Raw genomic sequence first — 23,974 nt, 5'->3', positions numbered from 1 at the left:
TGAAGGCTTGGCCTTATCAAAAACTCTTGCATATGATTGGATAAGACACTTGTCTGTCATCTTTATCGACGTGCTATTTCAACCACTCACACCGAAGCTAACCCGTGACGCTGTGAGAGCGACGCAGGAAAAAAACCAAAACATTTTTTTTATGTGTTTTGCGGCTCTAGTGGCACGCGTTTTATTGACAGTGAGCTGACAGGAAGAGGGGGGGGAGACAGGTGGAAACGTGCCGCGGGTCGGAGTCGATCCCGGGCCAACCGCGTTGAGGACTAAAGGCCTCCTAATATGGTTAGCGCTAACCGCTACGCCACGGACGCGCCCCGGAAAACAAAACTTGCCAAATCCGGTCGGGAGAAGGGCGAAAACATCGTTTCCACCAACAAAAGCCTTCAGAGCCGTTCTCTGATGTTCTTTTAATGAAACAATATTAGGTAGATTGGACAACACGGAAGAAATAGCAGCATCAATGTTAACACTTGCTTCCTCGACGAGCCGCCATTGCTATCAAAACAGTCTCACGTCATGGTCGCGTCTCCACTACATCCCATCTATGAAACTCCAGCCCTGCGTCCTGATTGGCCAGACCATATCTATCTATCTATCTATCTATCTATCTATCTATCTATCTATCTATCTATCTATCTATCTATCTATATATATATATATATATATATATATATATATATATATATATATATATATGGGCAAGAAGTGCCCAACCAACCAATCCAACTTGTGGGAGCTGCTTTTGGAAGCATGGGGTGCAATTTCTCCAGATTACCTCAACAAATTAACAGCTAGAATGCCAAAGGTCTGCAATGCTGTAATTGCTGCAAATGGAGGATTCTTTGACGAAAAAAAAAATTTGATGTAAAAAAAAATCTTATTTCAAATACAAATCATTATTTCTAACCTTGCCAATGTCTTGACTCTATTTTCTATTCATTTCACAACGTATGGTGGTGAATAAGTGTGACTTTTCATGGAAAACACAAAATTGTGTGGGTGACCCCAAACTTTTGAACGGTAGTGTGTGTATATATATATATATATATATATATATATATATATATATATATATATATATATATATATATATATATATATTAGGGCTGGGCAAGTTAATGCGTTAATTTCGCGTTAATTCATTAGACTATTAACGGCGATATTTATTTTATCGCGCATTAACGCATGTTGCTCACATGCTTTCAGTCAGTGTCAGTCAGCACGTGCGCTGACTGCAGCGCGCTGTTTCATGGCAGCACTCTGGTGCTCCCCCTCCCCTCTCGTACATGGCTCAGCGGCGCCAGCCAATCAGCACGCAGGCTCAGCCTGGCCCGCCCACTCAGCTCTCACACAAACTTAACACACAAACAGCTGAGAGAGACCGCAGCAGCGAAAAAACATGAACAGGGGATGTAGCACCGTTTGGCTTTATTTTAATACCGTAAATGAAATCAAGCTGTATGTTTTGTAAAAAGCCGGTTCATTTCAGTGGAAACACAACAAATTTATCTAAGCACGTGAAAAAACATGAAAACGTCGAGCCACAGAAACGGAGAGAGGAGACGAAACTTCTGTCATTGCCCCGACAGACCCACAGACGTCTCTGACTGAGGCGTTTCAGTCCTCCATGGAACATCCAGGTAGATCAGTGTTCATCTTCAGCAGCAGTTCATGTTAACTTTCAAAGTAGATATTATCTATCATATGTTACTGGAGCCCACACAGAAAATGTAATTAAGACCTTGAAAGAACCCAGTACATATATTAAAAAGTGTTATTTAAGATAAGATAACATTAGCTAATCCTTTTTTTATCCCACGATGGGGAAATTTATAGGATTAAAGCAACAGGCAGGTGCACACAACACAGACAAAATTACATAAGGATTGAAATATATAAGAGGTGGATTAGCGAAAAAACACTGAACATAACATTATTGTTATTATTATTATTATTTAATTGTAATAATAAAATAAAAACCACAAAACCCAAAAGGTCAACAGTTTCATGATACATCAAGCTTAGGGACTGGCTAATATACAGCAGGTCAAAAAAGGCCATATTTTGGCTGCAGTGCTTGCTGTTCTCTTATGAAGAAAAGATCAACTAGTGCACTAAATTCAATAGATGGGTTGAAAATATCCAGTATAAAATAAGTGCTACAAATGTTACAACACTTTTGTTCATATGGCAGCAGAACATTAAAATAAAAGTGCTCTTTACACTACTTTTGAATTCATTCTTGGAGTTTGCGCATACAATGCGATTAATCATGATTAATCGGGCAAATTATGCGATTAATCTATTTATATATATATATATATATATATATATATATATATATATATATATATATATATATATTAGTGCTGTCAAACGATTAAAAATTTTAATCGCAATTAATCGCATAATGTCGATAGTTAACTCGAGATTAATCGCAATTAATCGCATATTTTATCCTTTTATTTCTGAAAGTGTAATAGCCTGTTTGGGCATTTTAATGTGCAATTTTGCAATAAATGACACTAATAAAATACATGCTTGTACAAAACTTATTTTTATGTAATTTTTCAAGCACTTTTCAGAATTGGAATGAAAACATCCTGGTGCCAAATGTTAAACTCTGGACTATAATGGCTAAATGACTAATCATGACACCCTGATGTTTACACCATGTGTAAACAAATGTGTAAATAAATACCTGTTTTCATGCCGATATATGGTACATGGTATTATGCATAAACATATAAATTAATAAAAATTGTACATTTCAATAAAGTCATAAGTTTTGTTCATTTCTTCTCTCTCTCTCTCTCTCTCTCTCTCTCTCTCACACACACACACACACACACATCTAATTCTGAGCTTTCACACCAACAACAATAATTTCTTTGAATATTTTTGCTTGCTGTTTATATCCATATTCATAGAGTTTAAGCCTGGAAAAAGATTTTAAATTTCCAGGTCATTCCAGTTTTACACTTTGCTTGCAACTGGGCAGGAGCTTAATACCCTGAAAGAGACTGTTTAGCAACTGTTTAGTAACTCCAGGTCCTTCGTTTGGCAACGTGATTCAGCCTTAGTTTGTCAAATACAGAGAAAACAAATTAATAAGCATTAAAGTACGGTTTATGGGTTGGGTTTCTGCAATTTTATCAACGTGTAAAAGCTCATCTTCAGGACCAATGTCTGATAAAATGGTGATCTGCACCATGGAATCTACTTTCAGCAGTTATTATCACCGGTTATTGCACCGTAAACTGCAGAAAATTCGGGCAGAGTTGCTCTCTCTGTCTTTACTACCGTCGGCTCCTATGGCGGAGGGATATTTCAGCTGGATACAAAGTCTCTAGTGAAGGCAGGTCTCTTAATAACCGCTGTTTCGTCACTTATTTTAGAGCCCAAATAAGCGATTTCACTTTCAGAAACCTGCCCAAAAAAATCCCAACCCGTGACTCATGAAATTTAGAAGCGCTTTTAGAAAAAAGAAGCACAAAGTCGCATGTGTCCAAGGGTAAAAGAAACCCTTCGGGGCGGGTGTGTTTTGCTACAGTTTTCTAGCACTCTTGAAACTACAGAAAGCGCCGAGGGTAAAAGAAACACAGTCCGGAGAGCGCGGCGGGGGAAAAACATTAGTGAAAAAGTGTGTGTGTTTTGACGCGCGATTAACGGCAACAAAAAAATTGTCGCCGTTAAAATGGGTTTGCGTTAACGCCGTTAATAACGCGTTTAACTGACAGCACTAATATATATATATATATATATATATATATATATATATATATATATATATATATATATATATATATATATGTGGTGATGGCACTGAAATTGCTGTTTCAGTGCCATCACCATATAACATCACAAAAATTTCAGGGGGAGACGGTTCACTGAGACTGTGCAGCCAAGGACAAAAACTTGCTAGATTTATATATGCAAGAAGCTTTACTATAATTTATGCAGGGAATATTTTATGTTATATGGACACAAAAACAAGAATGTAGAAGAGAATAAAGGAGAAAAGGTGAAAGAGCAGAGAAAAGGGAAAGAATGATTTAGACGAGCATGATGATATTAACAGAAGAAACTCTTTACATATAAACTCCTCTGAACGGTTCTGACACCTAAAAGAACCAGTGCCACCAGCGGTTCTTTTAGGTGGTTCTGAAGGCCAAAGGGGGTCCGGGCTGGTTCTAGAAAGGTGTTGGTGATGTAGAGGCTGAAGACTGGATGTTCATGCTGGTGTTCAGCTGCAGCTCATGGAGATCAGTTCATGATTGTTTTCTCTGCCAACCAGAACATTTTCCTGCTTTTCACCACATTGACGTCAGATTTAGAGGAATCATTTGTTGAAGTTTGGTTCTGAAAACTCCAGAAAGTAAGGCATGAATTAAATGTAATCAGTTGAGAAAGTCCGCTACAGATCAGCAGAGGTCCGTTAGAATAGATTTAGATTACTGGACCTCAACCAGGTGGGTTCTGGAGTTTCTGATACCTCAGGAACTCCTGATCCAGAACAGAACCGGGTCATAGTATCAGCTCCTGATGCCCATTTAGTCCAGCACTTCTGGGCCATTGTCTGGTATTTTTGAAGCAGCGTGTGAATCCAGTCCAGAACTTTAGGCATTTCAGTGATTGGACCAGAGAAATTTCATCGACCAATCAACAACATCTAGCGGTTCTGGAGAATATCAGAACCACCTCTGGATCAGCCGGGTCTTCTTTCTCTGCTAATGTTCCTTCTGGAACCAGAGGAACTGGCAGAAGAGGAGAAAATCAGCTTTGATGCCAAACATCTCAGTTTCACCTGGTTCTGGAAAATATTCTGGAACTGATCCTTTCTTCATTTGTCTCCACAGAACCGTTTCCATCCTGGGCCACAGCTCTCCTGGTTCTGGTTTTAGTTGGTGCTGCTGCAGGTCTTTTATATCATTTTCGGCACTGTTTCAAGTCAGGTGAGTCTCTAAAATTCCATTACCCATAATGCTGATGGTCACTGCCTGGTCTCCTGTCGTTGCCACAACCTTCTCCATGAGGTTCCTGAGCAGGACTCTAGAAGCTCCTCTGAGGAACCTTCTGGTGGATTGTGGGTCAGATCTCAGCAGCTTCATGTCACTTTGTCTGGTTGAGGACAAGCAGAGGCAGAAACTGCTGAGTCAGTGACTGAGGAGGAAGCAGAGCTGCTTGATCTGCTGTCAGTCAGCAGCTGGTTCCCAGTTCACCAGAAGCTCAGTGTGGAGATGGACAGAGATCTATGAGCTGATGCTTCCGTCATGGTCCATGAACACAGGACCTCAGAGGTTCTCAGCTCTCTGCTCATCATCTGCTCCACACTCTTTGATCCAGCAACACTTCTCACTCATCCATCCATCTAATGGGTTCCTCAGTAGGTTCTGACTCCTTCTCTGGTAGCTGCTCCACATGTCCTAAAGAAGAAAACATGTCTCCATCAGAAACTGGTTTAAACTGGTTTCTGTCAGACAGGAGACAGACGTCAGGTGAGCTCAGGTCACCTGGTTGGTCCACGTCCTCAAACGACCTGCTGGACCTTCTTCAGTGTGAACACTGAGAGTCCTCCACCAGCAGGAGACCCAGAGACAAGGAGGAGACGGTCATGTGACCATCAGAGCTGCTGCTGCTGTCTGTCCAACTCATCTTGTCCTTTGTTGTCCTCTAGAATACTACGTGGTGGTTGATTCAGGGAAGGAGTCTGTCCTGCTGCCCTGCAGAACCAGACCATTCTTGTCTGGAGATGCTAGAGTGGAGTGGAGAGACAACAGAGACAGGAAGGTCCATGTGTATGAGAATGGTTCTGATCATCCTGAAGAACAGAACCAGTTCTACAGAAACAGAACCAAGATTAAGAGAAACCTGCTGAGAACTGGAGACCTCAGTCTGACTCTGGAACACCCCACAGATGAAGACGCTGACATCTACACCTGCAGCTTCTCCAGAGGGGAGGGAAAAATCCCGATGAAGAAGGAAGTTGATCTCAGAGTCAAAGGTCAGTGGTTTAACTCTTTGGGTCAAAGGTCAGGAGTTTAAATGTGATGTTGTATTTCTCCAATCAGCTGATCAGGTGTGATCAATACTGATCAGAGGCTCCTTAGAAGCTAAAAGTGAAATGTGTGAGTTTCAGCTTCAGAGTCCCAGTAAATGTGATGTCATGATGCAGAATTTTTCCTGCTTTCCTGCCTGGATCTTCTCCTGGTTCCTTTCCTCCTACACCTTCTTCTTCCTGCAGACAGAGAAGCTTTAACCCAGCAGAACCTCTCCACCAAGGCTGATTAGAAACTTCCTGGGTCCAACAGCTGATCTGGGTCCAAATCAGAGTTAATCAGCTCTAAACTGAGCCAGAATCATCTTCTGGGTAAATTCCAATTCAGATCATTCCAGAACTTTTTGGGTCTTCCTACCAACAATCACATCCAACATCTAAATGTTCTGCTGTGGAACTGCAATCTAGGGCAAGAACCATTATCTTAAAGAGCTTCACCAACACTTCCAGAACCCGGTTCGGTTGTCAGTGAGAGAAGTTTCTCTACACTGAAGGTTGTGAGGAATAGGAAAAAGCTGAGGGACTCAAGAGAACCCAAAGAACTTCATGTGGACTGAGGAGGACATCCTCATGTCCTTTGACAATGAGACAGAACCAGAACCTGTTTCCACTGCAGTGAACTAACGGGCCTCAGTTCTACTGGATCTTCTTTCTCCAACATGTCAGAAACCAAACTAGAGGACAGGAAGATCTGAAGTGTTGCTTCAGTTCTTCTAATTGGTCCACATTGAGAAGACGGAGCAGCTGGAAACTGGTCCACTGAGAGCCGGTCTGGTTCTGGTGTCCAGATGGACGGGTCCAGTTCTTCCTGGCAGACTGAGGGAACCAGGAGCTCAATGATGATGTTGGATCAACAGGTTGAAGCTGTGAAAAACTGCAGCAGCAGCTTTAACTCAGTGTTTACTGCTGGTTGGGTCAGTCTGCAGCTTTCTGCTGGGTCTCCTGTCCACACTGAGGACGTTCTGTCCAACAGTCGGTTCTGCTGCTGATTGGACCCTCAGCAAAGACAACACTGTCTCTGTTCAGTGGAGACATGGGACCCATTTCAGACTGGAACCAGTCCAACATGTTGGACCTCCATCCAGTCAAAGAAAATGTCCTCAGAGCTGCTGCTGCAGTCTGTCCAACTCATCTTGTCCTTTGTTGTCCTCTCAGTCCCACAGGTGGTGCAGGTGGATTCAGGGGAGAAGTCTGTCCTGCTGCCCTGCAGAACCACAAATACCCTGCCTGGAGATGCTAGAGTGGAGTGGAGGGACAGAGGAGGCAGGAAGGTCCATGTGTATGAGAACGGTTCTGATCATCCTGGAGAACAGGACCAGTTCTACAGAAACAGAACCAAGATGAATGAAGACCTGCTGAGAACTGGAGACCTTAGCTTGACTCTGGAACACCCCACAGATAGAGACACTAACATCTACACCTGCATCGTCTCCAGAGGGGAGGGAGACATCCTGATGAAGAAACAAGTTAAGCTATTGGTCAAAGGTCAGTGGTTAAATCTCTGGGTCAAAGGTCAGTGATATAAATCTCTGGGTCAAAGGTCAGTGATATAAATATCTGTGTCAAAGGTCAGTGGTTTAACCCTCTGGGTCAAAGGTCAGTGGTTTAGCTATCTGGGTCAAAGGTCAGGGGTCTAAATGTGTTGTTGTATTTCTCCAATCAGCTGATCAGGTGTGATCAATACTGATCAGAGGCTCCTTAGAAGCTGAAAGTGAAATGTGTGAGTTTCAGCTTCAGAGTTCCAGTAAATGTGATGTCATGATGCAGCATTTTTATGCTTTCATTGAACATAACAACACATTAGAATGAGTGAAGATGAGGAACCAGTGCAGGAGGCAGAGGTTCGGTCCAGACAGGGTCCAGTTTCCAGCTCCAAGTTTTCAGCACTTCTCCTGACAAACACTCTGATCAATGGAAGCATTGCTGGGATTGAAGGAGCAGCTTTGACTCGGTACCGGCTCCACTGCTGGAAGAACAAGATGGTGAGCAGAACCGACAGACGGACCAGAGGAGAAACATCAGCACTTAAGTTCCTGCTGCATGAAACCAGAACTGCTGTTTTCTCATCTGACAGGAACATTTGTCCTGAAACAGCAGAACCAGAACATCAATATTTGGAGCATTTCTCACTAAATTCAAATATTAGCAGAAGAAATGAGGCCAAGGTTCTGGTTGGTTCTGTGTACCGAGTAATTAAGACATAGAGGTCACTGGATGACAAAGTTCTAAATATGAGTAATGGGCCAATGAAAAGGATAACTGTCCTCAAAAAGGGCTTAGAGACTATTTTATATTACCTGACCAAACCAAGTATCCACAACCTCACTCCAAACTGACCTGACACCAACAAAGGTTACTTATAAGGATTTGGGAAAAAATATATAAACACCATAGGGGAAATGAAACTAAACTTCAATACTAAGTGTCAGGAATCCCCAGGAGTTTATTTTATTTATTGATTTATTTTAACAACAGATTTTTTTTCAGAGTTTTGACAAAATACTTCACAGATGCTCAAAAGGAGTAGGAAGAAGCAAAAGCGTATTTGTGCCTAGCCCTTTCCATATTAAAAATGGGTAACATGCAATACATACACACAGTACTCAATTAAACTGAAAGTTGAAAAACAAACACAGAAATAATGTATCAGGGTGTAATTTTTAAAGCCTGACTTCCTCCTTGTACGTTGTGAATATCATTTGTTTGTTCTGATTTTTAAATTATGCCATGCTTGAGTGTCACACCCTATCTGTTCTACAGTTTCTCTCCACTAACAGAAACAAAAAATTATTAATGTTATACGTGACCGCTGATGTTTAAAGTTAATCTCCCCCTTAACTTCTTGCCTCCAACTATATTCTGAAACAATTTCTGAATATTTCCATAAAGTAAATTGTTTATGATTTGTGGATTCTGAAAATAACCAAATCTGTCAATTTTATTAGTTTTGATTTTAAGAATCAAGAATTTGTGTGATCTTTGTAACCAGAAATATGAATTATTCTTATGGCTCCTTTCTGAAGCGGTTGTATTGTACATTTGTAAGTATTACCCCAGACCTCTACACAGTGTTGTAAATATGGCAGAATCACAGAACGGTAGATAATATGGAGTGATTTGTGGTCCAGAATGTCTTTGCTCTGCTTTTACTTTAATTATTCATTGTTAAAGTTTCTGGGGATCCTGCAGTTTTTAACAAGCTTGTAGTTACCCAAAATGGACCCTTGTCAAATTAGCCAACAAAGCTGGTAGAAAAATAGCACAGCATCAAACACAGAGGAGAGAACAGACAGGCGTAAGAAAGTCGTTATTCCAGATGTGTTAGTTTCTGAGAAACTCAGGAGAATATTCTCCAAACACAACATACCAGTAAATTTCAAACCTGATAACACTCGCAGACAAAAACTGGTTCCTCCCAAACACAGAACAGCCAAACCACAGCTGAGCAGTGTTGTGTCTGTGGTCCAAAGCAGCAAGGATGGCTCAGATTCCTACATCAGAGAAACTAAACTACAGCTACAGAAACACATAGACCAGCACAAGAGGACCAGTAGCTTGGGGCCAGATTCAGCAGTCCACTGGTGCCTCCAGAACAAAGGACACTCTTTTGACAACTAAGATGTTGGACAGAAAGAACAGATGTTTGAAAGAGGGGTGAAAGAATCCATCTTGGTCCAAAGAGCAAAGCCATCAGTGAACAGAGGAGGATTTAGCTTCAACTCCTCAGAGTTTACAGCTCCGTCCTCCAACACGTTCCAGAGAGATTACATCAGCATCTCTTCATGGTTCAGGAGACCAAGTCCTCCACTCACACCAAGCAGCAGCTTCTAACCACCAGGACAGTGATGGTGGGTCACTGGTTCTGACCTGGACTGGTTCTAGGAGGATGGACCTCCATGTCCTTAGAAGCAGCAGCGCTCCAGCTCTAGGTTGATCAGAGCAAGAACCAGAACAGACAGAGACTCCTGGATAGGTGTAGAAACGTTTTCAGAAAGAATTGAAGAAAAGTCTGGTTGCCTCTGATTTAAGCCTGTTTGCTGGTGCAATGGCCCTGATAACTGAGAATCTGCACAGGCACTCAGTTTTTATATTCTCACGTTTATATAGTTTTTCTCTCAGTCTCTTAGATTTGGTTCCTATACTAGTGAGTGTCTGTCCATTATGATTGAAGTGGTTCTTTTAGACCTTTATTTTCCTGCCTACCTTTGTTCTGTTAGTGAGTTCTTTGGTTCTATCTTTTTATCCACCTTGTTTTCCTGTCAGGTTCAGCTCCCCTCTGGTCTCTGCCATATCACTGCTCTCTCTCCATCTGCTTAATGAACCTTTACATGTTACACAGGCGCTAAATTGCTCCACTCCCCCCTTAATTCAGTCAGCTCAGTCACTCTCATTGTGAGGTCCTCCGTTACGCAACTCCCGTTCTGGGCTCTGTTCAGCCGTGCTCCTTGTTCCTGTGTTTTCCACCTGCCTTTAAGTTTTATCATTTATGAATAAATCACCTGACAGGAAGGACCAAAAGATCTCACTAAACCCATCTAAGCCCCTGGCTGACAAGCCAATGGTTGGTCCCTGCTAAGATGGCATGGCTTCAAAGTCCTTCACCTTGGCCACCCCCCTTGTCCAGTCAGGTAACAGCCACGTCCCCAAACCAGATGACTGAATAAAAGAGAAAAATATCTAGAAAAAGTTGTTCCTGCGTAACAGCGAGTGAGAATGCTGTATAGCATTCTCACTGATTAATGGAATACATGTTGAAGCTACACAGTGAATTACATTTTAAAATATATGTTCAACTACTAAACTAATAATGAGGTGAATGTGTGGGTGAGTCCATCACATTCTGATGCTTCTTCCAAAGGAAACTTTTAGATCAGAACTGGAATAGTTCTGTTTGGATCTGAAAACTGGTTCCACTGGGAGCTGGTCTGGTTCTGGTGTCCAGTTGGACAGGTCCAGCTCTTCCTGCCACTCTGAGTGAACCAGGAGCTCAATGATGACGATGGATCAACATGTTGGACCTTCATCCAGACCAAAGAAAATGTCCTCAGAGCTGCTGCTGCTGCTGCTGTCTGTCCAACTCATCTTGTCCTTTGTTGTCCTCTCAGTCCCACAAGTGGAGGTGGATTCAGGGAAAGAGTCTGTCCTGCTGCCCTGCATAACCACAGTTACCCTGCCTGGAGATGCTAGAGTGGAGTGGAGAGACAGAGGAGGCAGGAAGGTCCATGTGTATGAGAACGGTTCTGATCATCCTGAAGAACAGCACAAGAGATACAGAAACAGAACGAAGATGAATGAAGACCTGCTGAGAACTGGAGACCTCAGTCTGACTCTGAAACACCCCACTGATGGAGACACTAACATCTACACCTGCATCGTCTCCAGAGGGAAGAGAAACATCCTGTTGAAGAAGCAAGTTAATCTCCAGGTCAAAGGTCAGTGGTTTAAATATCTGGGTCAAAGGTCAGGGTTTTTATTGTTGGTTCAAAGGTCAAGAGTTTAACTCACTGTGTCAAAGGTCAAGGGTTTAACTCACTGGGTCAAATGTCAGGGGTTTAAATGTGATGTTGTTGTTTTTCTCCAATCAGCTGATCAGCTGTGTTCAATATTTATCAGAGGCTCCTTAGAAGCTGAAAGTGAAATGTGGTCCAGAGAAGGTCCAGTTTCCAGCAGTTTTTAGAACTTCATGACAAACATCCATCTGATCGATGTTAACCTGAAAGTTTTAAAGCACTTAAAGGGAGACATGGGGAGAGGACATACATACAATGAGTTAATTTAGCAAAACAATTACATGACACCTTAAAAAAGTCATTTGGTCTGAAAACAGGAAATGTAATCAGAGTTTCAGAATGTTGTGTACTTTGATAAAAGTTCTAATCATTTGCAGCAGCAGCAAACTAAAGAGACATCAGGCAAAAGAAGACTTGGTTTTAGGGACTTTCTGTCACAAACACATCCCCAACATTCAGCCAGATATGGTGAGATGTCCAACAGGCGTAAGGAGAGACAAGGACATACAGGAAACAAAAACTTGGTACTAAACTTGTCAGGGCAGGACATGGAGGCTGGACATCTTGTCCCTCAGAGGCTTTCAGTAACCTGGTACTGGCTGGTTGGAGAAACTCTGCATATAAAGACATGAGAGTAAGACTGATTAGGCTGCAGCAGAGGGACTCAGATGTAGTCAATGACACTGTATGAAAAGTGTGATTTTCGTCCCCGTAAACAACCGGAGATCTCCCTCATTTTCGGTAGTTGACGACAATTTGCAACCCGTGCTTGTCGCCGTTTGTCAGTGCCACATATTGTCGGAACCAGACAATGACGTATGTGGAGAACTTTCAGAGTGCTAATGGTCCTAATTAGCATATGAATGCAGCGAAACCGCTGCTGGCCAGGCCTGGCTTGAATATCCTTACTCAGTATTGGATGAAACCACAACTTTCAAACAAGTAAAATCACTCGTGATTGGTTGGCAGATCCCCAATACCAATGTGTGTATATATATATATATATATATATATATATATATATATATATATATATATATATATATATATATATTTATATTTATTTATTTATTATGCTGTATATTCATGTTATCCTATGTAAGCTACTATACTATTATTAGGCTACCATCACGGACATGAATTAATTTATAGAGAAAATGAACATTTGTCAGGGAGATGTTTATGCAAAGAAAGAGCTTTATTAAAACAAACACAACTATATACAATGCGAGGATCTGCCCACACATGGGTAGAGGATTATCCAAAAACTACAACTCCGTGAACTGTCCGTTTGCCTCCTCGGGGTTGTAGGTAACTGGCGGCGTTCTTTCCGAGGCAGGTCCGTTGTGCAGACGCGTGCGTGGCTCTGTACTTCGGCGTCGCCTCTAACCGGGACTGAAGCTTCACACAGAGTTCAGAAAGATACGGCCTACGAAATGACGGCGGCCGTACAATCCATCCAGAGACCCCGCCAACAACGCCATCTTCTTCGTCAGACATAAGGTCTACGGTGGCGGACTTCCAGAGTTCCACCTCGTCATCCGCTAACACACTCTGTCTCGATTCCAGCCGCTGTAAAAAAACAATGAATCAGTACTGTGCGATGGGATGGACTGCGTATGGACACAACACATCTATCAATGCACCTGAAAAATAGTCACCAAATAAAGTCTTACCTTCTTTCTTCTCGCTCGACTCTGAGCTGAACTCATCGCAGCTTCCGCCCGCAATGAGTTTTCTGGCTGGGCATATCTAAAGCTCCTGCATACCGTCTCATAATAGGTCTTACAGGTGGCTGGAAAACAATTAAATGAGAGTGGTATGAATAAAAATCAAACTCAAGTCACAGTAACATTAAACAAGGAAGGAGAAGCAGTAAAAACAAGTCACTTACACACAAGTTATGATTGGTATCTATCCTATGGTATCTATACGTATCTATTTCCTTTTACCGCAGAATGAAAGCATATTCTTTAAATCTTACCCTTGCTTTGGTTCATAGCGCCTGCAATTTGTCTCCGAGTTGTGAAGACGGCGTACTGCTTCCTGTAAATTACAAAAAAATATACTTTACTAAAGCTTGTTCTTTTGCAAGGCTACTAGGCTACTCTTAGCTTTGGTTGTAGGCTAGGCTACTTTTAGCTTAGCTAGCAGTCACCGAACATATTCTTACCTAAGCTTGGGATTCTGCACCCGTCTTCTCTTCTTGGAGTTAGTCTCTCCCGTACAGTTGTTCGACTGCAGAGCCGCCAACTTGTCCTCTATGGACAGCAACCTGGAGTTTACCGAATTCTGCAGTTGAGTGAACCGCTCATTCATATCGGCAGTATGTTGATTAAGCTGACGAGACAGTCCACTTCTTCTTCTTTCGGTTTTTATGGCGGTTGGCAACTAAGTTTAATGGTGCATTACCGCCACCAACTGGACTGGAGTGTGGTACTGGAGTCTAACCTTTCCTAATTGCAAACAAATAAAACAAACAAACAAACAAACAAACATAACGAAACAAACCAATCAAAACAAAACAAAACAAACAAAATGATCATACTAAATTCTTTTAATTAGTCCTGTATTCCTCAGGAAGCCAATTACATAGTTTACACTAATTTCCCCTGTGCTTCATTGCAGAATTTCTTCTAGGTTAAGCCTCATCTGTTCTCCTTGTAATTGTAAGACTAGTCTTTGTCTTTCTTCCTGATATTTATTACAGTGTACAATAACGTGCTCTATAGTATCTGGACTACCACAGAATTCAGTTGCCATCAGCATGCTTCTTCATTATTAACAAAGACGTGTGTGTCCATACCTCATTCAAGAAAATACATCCTCTTCCTCCTTGCTTCTGTTTGTATTTCTGCTCTTTCCCACTTTATTCTGAATGTTATAGAACTGTCTTCCAGTCTGCCCACCATCCCATAATGTTTGCCCTTTACCCTTAACTATGTTTTTGACCATACTTTAATTTCTGCTTTACTGTAGTTCACTTCAACATCTATATTAGAATGTCTAGCTGCTTGCTTAGCACTTTTATCTGCTAACTCATTTCCTATTACTCCTATATGAGCTTGTCAGGTTCAAACACCTAAAACATTTATTAACAACACAAGAAGGAGAGACAAAAATGAGATTGGTTTTCAAATATACTTGCAAGGAGATCGAACGGAGATGCTTAATACAGATGTCCAAATTGGATCTGAAGCAAATCTGGCGCCCCCTCCCTATTTATTAGGAAAGGGAATCCCTGGTTCCATTGTCAAGCTAAGGGGTAGGGATAAGCAAAATAACTTTGACCTTCGAGATAAAACCAAGCAGTTCACACAGTGCAGCACTCCAGATGGCTGAATAGAGTTCATAAAAACACTTATCATTGTCACAACATATTTCTCTGCTTTCTGCAGGCCTTCTGCAAATATAAGAGAGAGATCTAAAACCTTAAAACTTCTTAGTAGTAAAGAGTAAATATATATGATAAATACAATGAAAATAGTAAATAACATAAAATATGTAGACGTAGTAATAATAATTCTATCAGAGCTGGTACCCATACCAGAGTTATATTTATATTAATTCCTGACTTTAATAGATTATTTGCAGCTTGCAGTATATCATACACAATGTCTTGCCTTGATTTTGACTGAAATGTTTTAATACTGATCAAAGCTGAGCTGGAATCTGAAGCAATGGCATACCGTGCACATGACGTCACCGACTCAAGAGCAACGCCCCTTTTGCCGCTTAGGTAAGGCATACAGGTAGAGAACGCCCGTAGCAACCAGCTATTACACGCGCAACAGAACCAGCGATATGACCGACTTTACAGCCGTTAAACTTTCCCAAGACAATTGCCCAGGCGCACGGATTACTGGTCGCACTGTCGAAGAACACACCAACGTTCAGCTCAAACGATGGCTTGAGTGTCGAGGGCTTAAAAAAGACTGGAAAACGGGCCAAGTTGATCGAACGGTAAGCTTTGTTGTTTTTTTCCTGCGTGGTGGTCATGGCGTCATAGGCCGTTTTTTTTGTTTGTAATCACCGTCCAGGGATCGGAATATGTTTAATGTTTGTCTTATTTGAAATGTTTTTGAGTAAGCTATCCTGGTAGCAGGGTATCAAGTTAGCGCCTGCTACCATGATAGCCTATATGCTATCATGGTAGCAGGCGCTTCATTATTAACATGTCGGCCACCAAAATACTCTTACCTGTTCACTACTTGATGTCGCTGGAATTGGGTCAGGATGTTCTTCGGTTGGGCCCTTTCCTCCGACAAAATGCTTGCTACATATGTAGGCCGACCGCACCGGTGTACCCAGCGCACACATTTCTCCTTGGCAGTCTTGAAGAAAACATCCTTCATATGCGGCCGATCGGCGTACCTCGAGTCGCTGTTGCACGTTCCATAGCAACAATGTTTAAAAACCATGGTCTTAGATTTGGAAAAAGCAGTCATTTACCGAGTAAAACCAAGGGTAACGCACGTCTCTTTTACAGCGAAACAGCGGCGGACTATGCAAGCTTGTCCTACTGCGTACCACGTGATGTGACGTCATCGTGACGTTACGTTTCTAAAAATAGCTCGCTCGCGGTACGCCATTACTGCCTTCCTTGGCCTATTGACCTCCACCCAAAGCAAAGCTAGCCACACAGCAATCAATTCCGCTGTGTAAACTGCTAAATCATCACTGATTCTTTGTCCAACTTTAATGTTTAATTTTGGAATGACATAAGCAACACCCATTCTTTTATCAGTTAGTTTAGATGCATCTGTATATATAGTTAAATCCTCACTATACCATTAAATAACTCTGCACCCAGTATTTGTCCATGTCATTATTTTATTTTTCTTCTAATAATCCCAAATCAGTGGCCACCTCCCTAAAAACCCATGGTGGAGTATCTGGGAAAGGTACAGTGGGACTTATTTTTAGTTCATTAAACCCCATTTCATTTACTTTATCATGAATGACCCAACCAAAACTTCTGACTTGAACATTTCCACGCTCTTGGCATTGCTTCAGTACCGACTGACTCATATGAGACAGTCCACTGATAGCAATCAGCAGTTTCTTCTCGTCAGTCTGCGGACTGGCTGAAAGTTGTGGATCGCGTCCAAGAGTTGAAGGCGAGTTGAACGCGAGACGTGGGTAAACTCCCCCTGCAACCCTGATTTGCATTTGTATAGCTCACAGCATTTTCATTTACATGTTAAAGCCTCCCCTAGAATTAGGAGGAGGGGGTCATGGGGGGACAACTGCCAAGCAAGGCCCACGTCAGTTTCTGACAATTCATGGCAGTTTTCGGTGTTGCCTGCAAATTACCTAACCTGACGCCGCCAGATAGATTTGCTTCGCATATCCATCTGGAAACCTTCCGTTGAAATAATTTTGGGAAGGGGCAAAAATACTGGTTAGCTGATTGGCCTATGTTGGTGATAGACAAGCCAAATAAACCAATCAGATCAAAGAAGCATTTGACGTACTCGTCAACATGCTTCGTCGTCGCTCTGTTGACGAAAACACAACCACAAGCCAAGCTACTCTTGCTGCTGCAGGTAAAGGTTCGTTAGCTCAGCAAAGAAATACTCTGTAATTCCGATAAAACTTGCTCGATAGCCACGCTAACGCTAGTTTCATCGGCTGAAGCCGCCATGTTCTTTAGACTGAACTGTAGCGCTTCTCGTTGCGTCACACCTCAACCCGCCTCAAAGCCAACGCTGATTGGACGTTCGTTTGGTGAACGGCTCCAAATTTTCTTTAACGGAGAGTAGCCAGACTGATCTGCGAGTGAAACCTTGAAAGCTCGCGAGATCAGGATGGTCTCACGAGGCTACAAATTACCGTGAACAGCCGTTAACCTGAACTTCCACGACAATCTACAGTGCCGCATAGTGACGAAAATCACACTTTTCATGCAGTGTTATCCTGATTACAAGGTCATCTTCCTCTGTTGTTCTCTACAGCTCCTCTTCCTCTGTTGTTCTCTACAGCTCCTCTTCCTCTCTGTGGTTCTCTACAGCTCCTCTTCCTCTGTTGTTATCTACAGCTCCTCTTCCTCTGTTGTTCTCTACAGCTCATCTTCCTCTGTTGTTCTCTACAGCTCCTCTTCCTCTCTGTTGTTCCCTACAGCTCATCTTCCTCTGTTGTTCTCTACAGCTCATCTTCCTCTGTTGTTCCCTACAGCTCATCTTCCTCTGTTGTTCTCTACAGCTCATTTTCCTCTCTGTTGTTCTCTTAGTCCTTCAGGTGGAGGTGGAGGAGGGGGTGGAGTCTGTTCTGCTGCCGTTCACAACACCACCTGAGTTATTAGGAGAGGCTAGAGTGTTCTGGTGGGACAGAGACAGTTCCAGGGTCCATGTGTATGAGAACGGTTCTGATCGTTCTGGAGAACAGGACCATCTCTACAGAAACAGAACCAAGATGAATGAAGACCTGCTGAGATCTGGAGACGTCAGTCTGACTCTGAAACATCCCACGGAGGAAGACAGTGGAGATTACAGATGTGAAGTCAAGAAGAGAGGAGAGCTGCTAAGAGCTAAAAACATTCAGCTTAAAGTCAAAGGTTTGTCTCTTTATTGTGTCCCGCTGTCTTCTGCTTTTCTCTCTGCCTCTCTGAATGTCTAATGTATTTCTTTTTAACTGTATTTCGTCTTTTAGGTTCTGTCTATTGTTTCTCTGTCTTCAGTTAGTTTGTCTTGCTAAACATCTACTGTCTGTCTTTCATCTGCCTCTCAGTGTCTGAAAAATAATAAATATTCAAGTTAAACAGTAAAAAAATATACCAGACTCTTTGCAGAACAACATAAGATAATGTGCAATATGCATGACAGTGCAGCTGTGAGCTACATCTAAAACTTATTTTAGTTTGTTACTCTTCCTGTTGATTCACACTTGCATTTATATAGATTTCAAAATGACAATATCTATAGCAAAGCATGAAAAATAATTTACATAAAGTTAAGGTGAGCTCTGATTCCTCTAGTTCAAAGGTCCGTGATTGTGGCCTTTCATATGACAAGTACTAATGAAGTATCTCTCAGTTTCTAAAAGGTTTGTGACCCCTGGTGTAAACGATACATCATCAGATCAGAACCTGTGCTCCATTGAGTTTCCACTAGATATAATCAATCGTGGCGCACTGCCACAGCAAAATAAAAAAAAACTCACCTTGAGAAGGAATTTTTTAAATATATATGTTGAAACAATGTCAAGCATATGAGATGTGTGCAACTGCCTACCTGCCTGCCTGCTTGCTTGCTTGCTAACCCTAATCAGAGTCTGAAATGAATTTAAATATCATGAACCGTTAAAATGTACTTTATTTTGAAAAACCAACACCACCTGCTGCTTCTTCCTGTCTGACTCCAAAGCTGCTAGTGACTACTGTGCTGCTGCTCTCAGCAAGGAAGGAAAACTGGAGAGGACAGTCCAGTGTTGCCCATTTAACATCTTTGTTGCTATATTTAGAAACTTTTCAAACACCCTGTAGCGACTTTCTTTCAAAAAACGACTAGCGACTTTTTCAGTTAATGGGAACTTTACATGAAAGCCCCAATCGAGAGCTGCTGTGAGGTCGTTAATACTTCCTTCAGCGTAATCTCCCTGGCTCACCACAGCTGCTGCTGCCAGTCACAGCAGAGACAGCCGAGAGGAGACCCACTCCAAAATATTCAGAAAAGTTGGAATAATTATTTAAAACTGTTAAAAAAAACCTGGAATGTTATAAATGAATTGCTCTATTAAAAAAAACACTCCTTCTGAGATATACCATCTCAGTTATCAGATGACGTCAGAAATGTTAGTAATCCTTGTGATACAGCAAATGCGTTTTTATGATTTGTTGTTAACATTGGCCGCTGATTAGCTAGAAACATTGTAGTGTCAGACAAATCCATTTCAATAACTCATTATCATGACTATTCTTGTTTTGGCATATTTGTCCCTCCAACTCCAAGCAAAGTACATCAAATGCTTCTGAAAATGAAAGATGCCGCTCCAGGCCACAATGACATAAGAGCCAGTCTCGTAAAGAGTGTAGCTTCCTCTATTACTGAGCCCCTTACACATGTACTCTCTTTCTCTTAAAACAGGTATTGTGTCAAGGAATTTCAAAGTAACTAAACTTATACCTTTGTTCAATATTTAATTATTTAATAACTATATGCCAATTTGTGTTTTACCTGTGTTCTCAAAAATATTTTAAAAATTGGTTTTACAAGAATTCAAAACATCTGTGTGATAACTGTGTTCTATATTAGCATCAATATGGATTTAGAGAAAAAATGTCTACAGAATTGGCACTTCTATATTTTGTCGATAAGGTTGCAACAGATTAAGATGCTAAAAAATTCTCTCTTGGTATAATTTTTAAAATATTTTATCAAAATTAAATAAATATGGTATAGAAAATCTTGTTTTAAAATGGTTGCGTAGCTATCCTCATGATTTGTTATCAAAATTCTGCTACAGCAGAACTAGTTTGTGGGGTTCTTCAGGGCAGCATTTTTGGACCTCTTTTATTTTTAATCCGTATCAATGATTTAAAAATCGTTATAAAAAATGTAGTGTCTCTTATGTTTGCAGACGATACTTGTCTTCTGATATCACGTTCCAATCTAGATGGCCTGATAAGAGAAGCAAATGAAGAGTTGTCTAATATTTCAAAATGGTTTAAGGTTACTGAGCTTTCACCTAATATTCAAAAAACTAACGTCATGATTTTTAGCACAAAAAATAAAAGTTACAATAAAGGAGACATTATTCATTGATGGCGTCAGATTTAATCAGCTTCCTCAAACCAATTTTTTAGGAGTTATTGTTGATGAAAAATTAAGCTGTAAACAAAATACTGAACTTGTCTGTAGAAAGACCATAAAATCAATATGTATTATGAGTAGAATTTGTTATTTTATTAACCATTCTTGCATGTTGACGCTATATATCCCCATACAACATATTGTGAAAGTTGTTGGGTTGCTACATATCAATCATATCTTCATAAGTTTCTTATAATTCAAAAGACATTTTTACATATAATTATATAGTTTTTCTTCACCTGCTCCTTCATAAAGGATAGCATTTTGACAATATTCAATGTGAACATATATTGTATATCTCTGTTTATGTATTAATATGTACATTTACTTACTGATTTGCCTATAGTTTTTCGCTTCTCTCAGTCCATCAGGTGGAGGTGAAGCAGGGGGCGGAGTCTGTCCTGCTGCCATTCAGAACAACACCTGAGCTGCCAGAAGGAGCTAGAGTGGTGTGGATGGACAAAGAAGACAGGAAGGTCCATGTGTATAAGAAGGGTGAGAACGGTTCTGATCATCCTGGAGAACAGGACCAATTCTACAGAAACAGAACCAAGATGATGAATGAAGACCCGCTGAGAACTGGAGACCTCAGTCTGACTCTGATGCGTCCCACAAAGAAAGACAGTGGAGTCTACTTCTGTAGAGTCTGGATGGACAGCAGATTAATGAGAAGGAAAACAGTTTATTTCACAGTCAAAGGTTTGTGGTTCTGTTTGTTCTCTTCTCTCTGGTTCTGTTTTTGTTCTTTGTTGGGTTCTAATGGATCTTCTGTCTCCTCTGCAGGGAGGGATCAGGACCAAAACCAGCCAGAGGACACCAAGACCGGAAACAGCTCCATTGACCCGACTCCTCTGATGGCTGATCAATCAGTCTGATCTGTTCATTCATCAATGATTTGTTCTTGATCATATCTGACTGTTTGTTCTGAGTGAAGAACTCAGTGAAGGTTCTGATGGATGAAGAACAGAGGGCTCTTCATCAGCTGCTGTCTCTGGGTCCAGTCTTCAGACTCTGTATTGATCAGGATTAATGATTGAGAGCTTGAAGCTGGTTCTGACAGCAGAATCTGACCCAAACTGAGAGTAAAACAGTCAGGAGGATGCCCCTGCAACTCTTTTATCACCCAAACTTTTTTGACTCACAGGACTTGTAATAGTCCTTCATCACCTTTCAACTATCAAAGCCTCCTAAAACAGCTGAAAAACATACGTCGGAGGCTGCCATAAGAAAAGCTAATCTGGTAGCAGCGTTAGCTTAGCATAAATCAGCCATGATCCTGGTACTCAGGAAGGATTTTAAAGAGGTTAACGATGAGCTAGACTGCCTTCAGGAAACTGTCAACAGCCACAGCAGCCGCTTGACTTCGTTAGAGGACGATGCAGAGCATCTGCAGAAACATCTGCAGCAACATCTGGAGATGATGAAGTGCTATGAGGAGCTACGGTGCAGAACAGAGAAGCTAAGGGCTAAGCTAATCATGGCCCGTCATCATCTGTTTTCAGCGGTTTCAGTGATTTGAGGCCTGAAAAAGAGGAGTGCTCAAGTACTGTAATGCTTTCCTTCGATTCTTTGAGGCCTACTCTCCTGAAATGGCTACAGAAAAACGGGAGTCCAGAACCGCTGCACTAACTGGGCCTGTGCTGATTTACCCCGCAAAGCTCTGGATCACCAAAGTTGATGGGACGTGGGTAGCGTTCGGCCAAGGTTGAAAGATTTATTCAAAACCTGAAGGACTCTTCTTGGAAGGCATTTTTACCTTCTAGGCTATGATTATGTTGCTTTGCTTTAAATTGCACCTTTTATTTTACTATAGTGAGTCAGTTGCTTAATTTAGCTCAGGTATTTGTCCTTTTTTCACAAATGGATTGTATCTGACCTGTTACTCTGTGCATTTTTCACAAACACATAACCTGAAGCTTTAATGCTGGGTCAATAGTTTTTTTCTTATTTTATTTCTTCTAAAGGACTTATTTGGTGGGTCAGGGAATTTTATTCAAGCAGTGTCAGTATGGAAATGATGCGGGTAGTTATGGAAGGTGTGCTCTAGGTTCTAGTTTGTATTTTCACCGGGTTGCTTTGGGCAGGGAGGGTTTCAACTGTCATTACTAAAGAAACAGTTTGTCCTGTTGAACCAGCACATTCTTGTTTACATATTTCTAACTTTACAATCTATTTATGTTCTCTCTTTATTAGAGTTACCTAGGGTGAAGCAGCTCTTTCATCCTGCTATGCAAGGGGAGCTGCAATATTAATAAATACAAATTTCTGCAGAAATAGACAGAGGTAATGCAGTCAACAAATTAAAATAGTGTTACAGAAACCTATCAGAAACAGAATTAATGTATAAATTAAGAGTTTAGAAAGTCAGCTGTTGGAGTATTTACTGGGTTTGTGTTGTTTTCCATCAGTTTGGCTCTGAATGTTGAGAAATAGTCAAATATTGTTAAAAGGGCCTCTTTTAGTAAGAAATGTTCCAGATAAAATGTTTTAATTTTAAAAGTCATGTGTTAAAGGCCGGTTCTTTTCACCTAAAATGACAGAGAACAGATGCAAAGAAGATCAGAGGTATGACCATCAGAAGGTTCCAGCAGCTTGTTCTACTCCAGAAGACACATTTTCTCCTGCTGCCTCCAAATGAATCTCTGCACGTCTCTGCAGGCAGAATCCTCTGATGGTGGTTCCTCCGCTCTGCCTGACATCCACCAACTCCTGTTCAGCAGCTTGGTTTAGTGTCTCTGTCTGGAGCTGGAATTTGGCTTCCAGGTTTCTATTTTTGAAACGAGCTGAGCCTGAACACCAGAACCATGTCTGGAACCAACGTCCTCTGGTCCAAACAGGCTGGATCAGTACCTGCCAAACCACATATGGAAAAGATAAATATAAATCTTTAAAAGTTTGTATCCGTTTTAGTTTAAATGTGTATGTTATGCTTCAGACAGTGACACTAGATACAGGTTTCCAAGTAAATTAGTACAAAATGAAACGTATATAGTTTGGGTGCTAATCAGAAGAATATATGACAGTCATTTCACAAACAATATCCTTAGTAGACAAATGTGACATAAAACTTATATGACTGACCAATCATCAGTGAAACTAAACTGCAGCAAGAAATATAAAAATTACTTGTGGCCTCACAAATGTGAGACATGTGAACTGCAACCAAATGGATAATTAAACCATAAGGACATGCCTGAATATACAACCATCAAGGGACATTTAAATGTTAAATTATTGCCAACTTTATATTTTAGAAGTACTTTAAGGATTTAAAGTACTTAATAGAAGGCTATTTATTCCATTCTTGATGAAAAAATATTTTTAATTTGACACGTGATCAATACATTACATGCACTCCATGTTATCTTATAGAATAAATGTCAATAATTGGTTTCCTTTTCACAAAACCTGAATTCATTTTAGAGATGCATGAGCCACTAAACAACTCTTTTGTCACTTTCACCAAAACACATAAATATGTTACTGAGTTGCATTTCTAGCTTTGTGAAAGTCTGATGGAAAGTGGATGGTTGACATGTAGCTCAGTTCAGATTAGAAAACATCTGGCCAATTTCTGCACTTAGCAA

At 41.0% G+C, this 23,974-nt stretch overlaps 1 protein-coding gene across 1 annotated transcript in view; it reads left to right on the top strand.

The window, feature by feature from the left end:
• Nucleotides 1–23,630, top strand: part of LOC105923632 — an 869,484-nt gene extending 845,854 nt beyond the window's left edge. The window contains exons 17-21 of the mRNA XM_036132247.1: nucleotides 7,223–7,552; nucleotides 11,173–11,499; nucleotides 17,810–18,133; nucleotides 20,751–21,086; nucleotides 21,171–23,630. Of these exons, the coding sequence (XP_035988140.1) occupies nucleotides 7,223–7,552; nucleotides 11,173–11,499; nucleotides 17,810–18,133; nucleotides 20,751–21,086; nucleotides 21,171–21,262 (1,409 nt within the window). The 3' untranslated portion in view covers nucleotides 21,263–23,630. The remainder of the gene's footprint in view (nucleotides 1–7,222; nucleotides 7,553–11,172; nucleotides 11,500–17,809; nucleotides 18,134–20,750; nucleotides 21,087–21,170) is intronic.
• Nucleotides 23,631–23,974: the final 344 nt, after the last annotated feature.

This window comes from Fundulus heteroclitus, unplaced genomic scaffold (genome assembly GCF_011125445.2).
Source record: "Fundulus heteroclitus isolate FHET01 unplaced genomic scaffold, MU-UCD_Fhet_4.1 scaffold_49, whole genome shotgun sequence".
Classification (NCBI taxonomy): domain Eukaryota; kingdom Metazoa; phylum Chordata; class Actinopteri; order Cyprinodontiformes; family Fundulidae; genus Fundulus; species Fundulus heteroclitus.
Note: the sequence above shows the minus strand (reverse complement) of the source record. Positions and strands in the feature narration are given on the sequence as shown.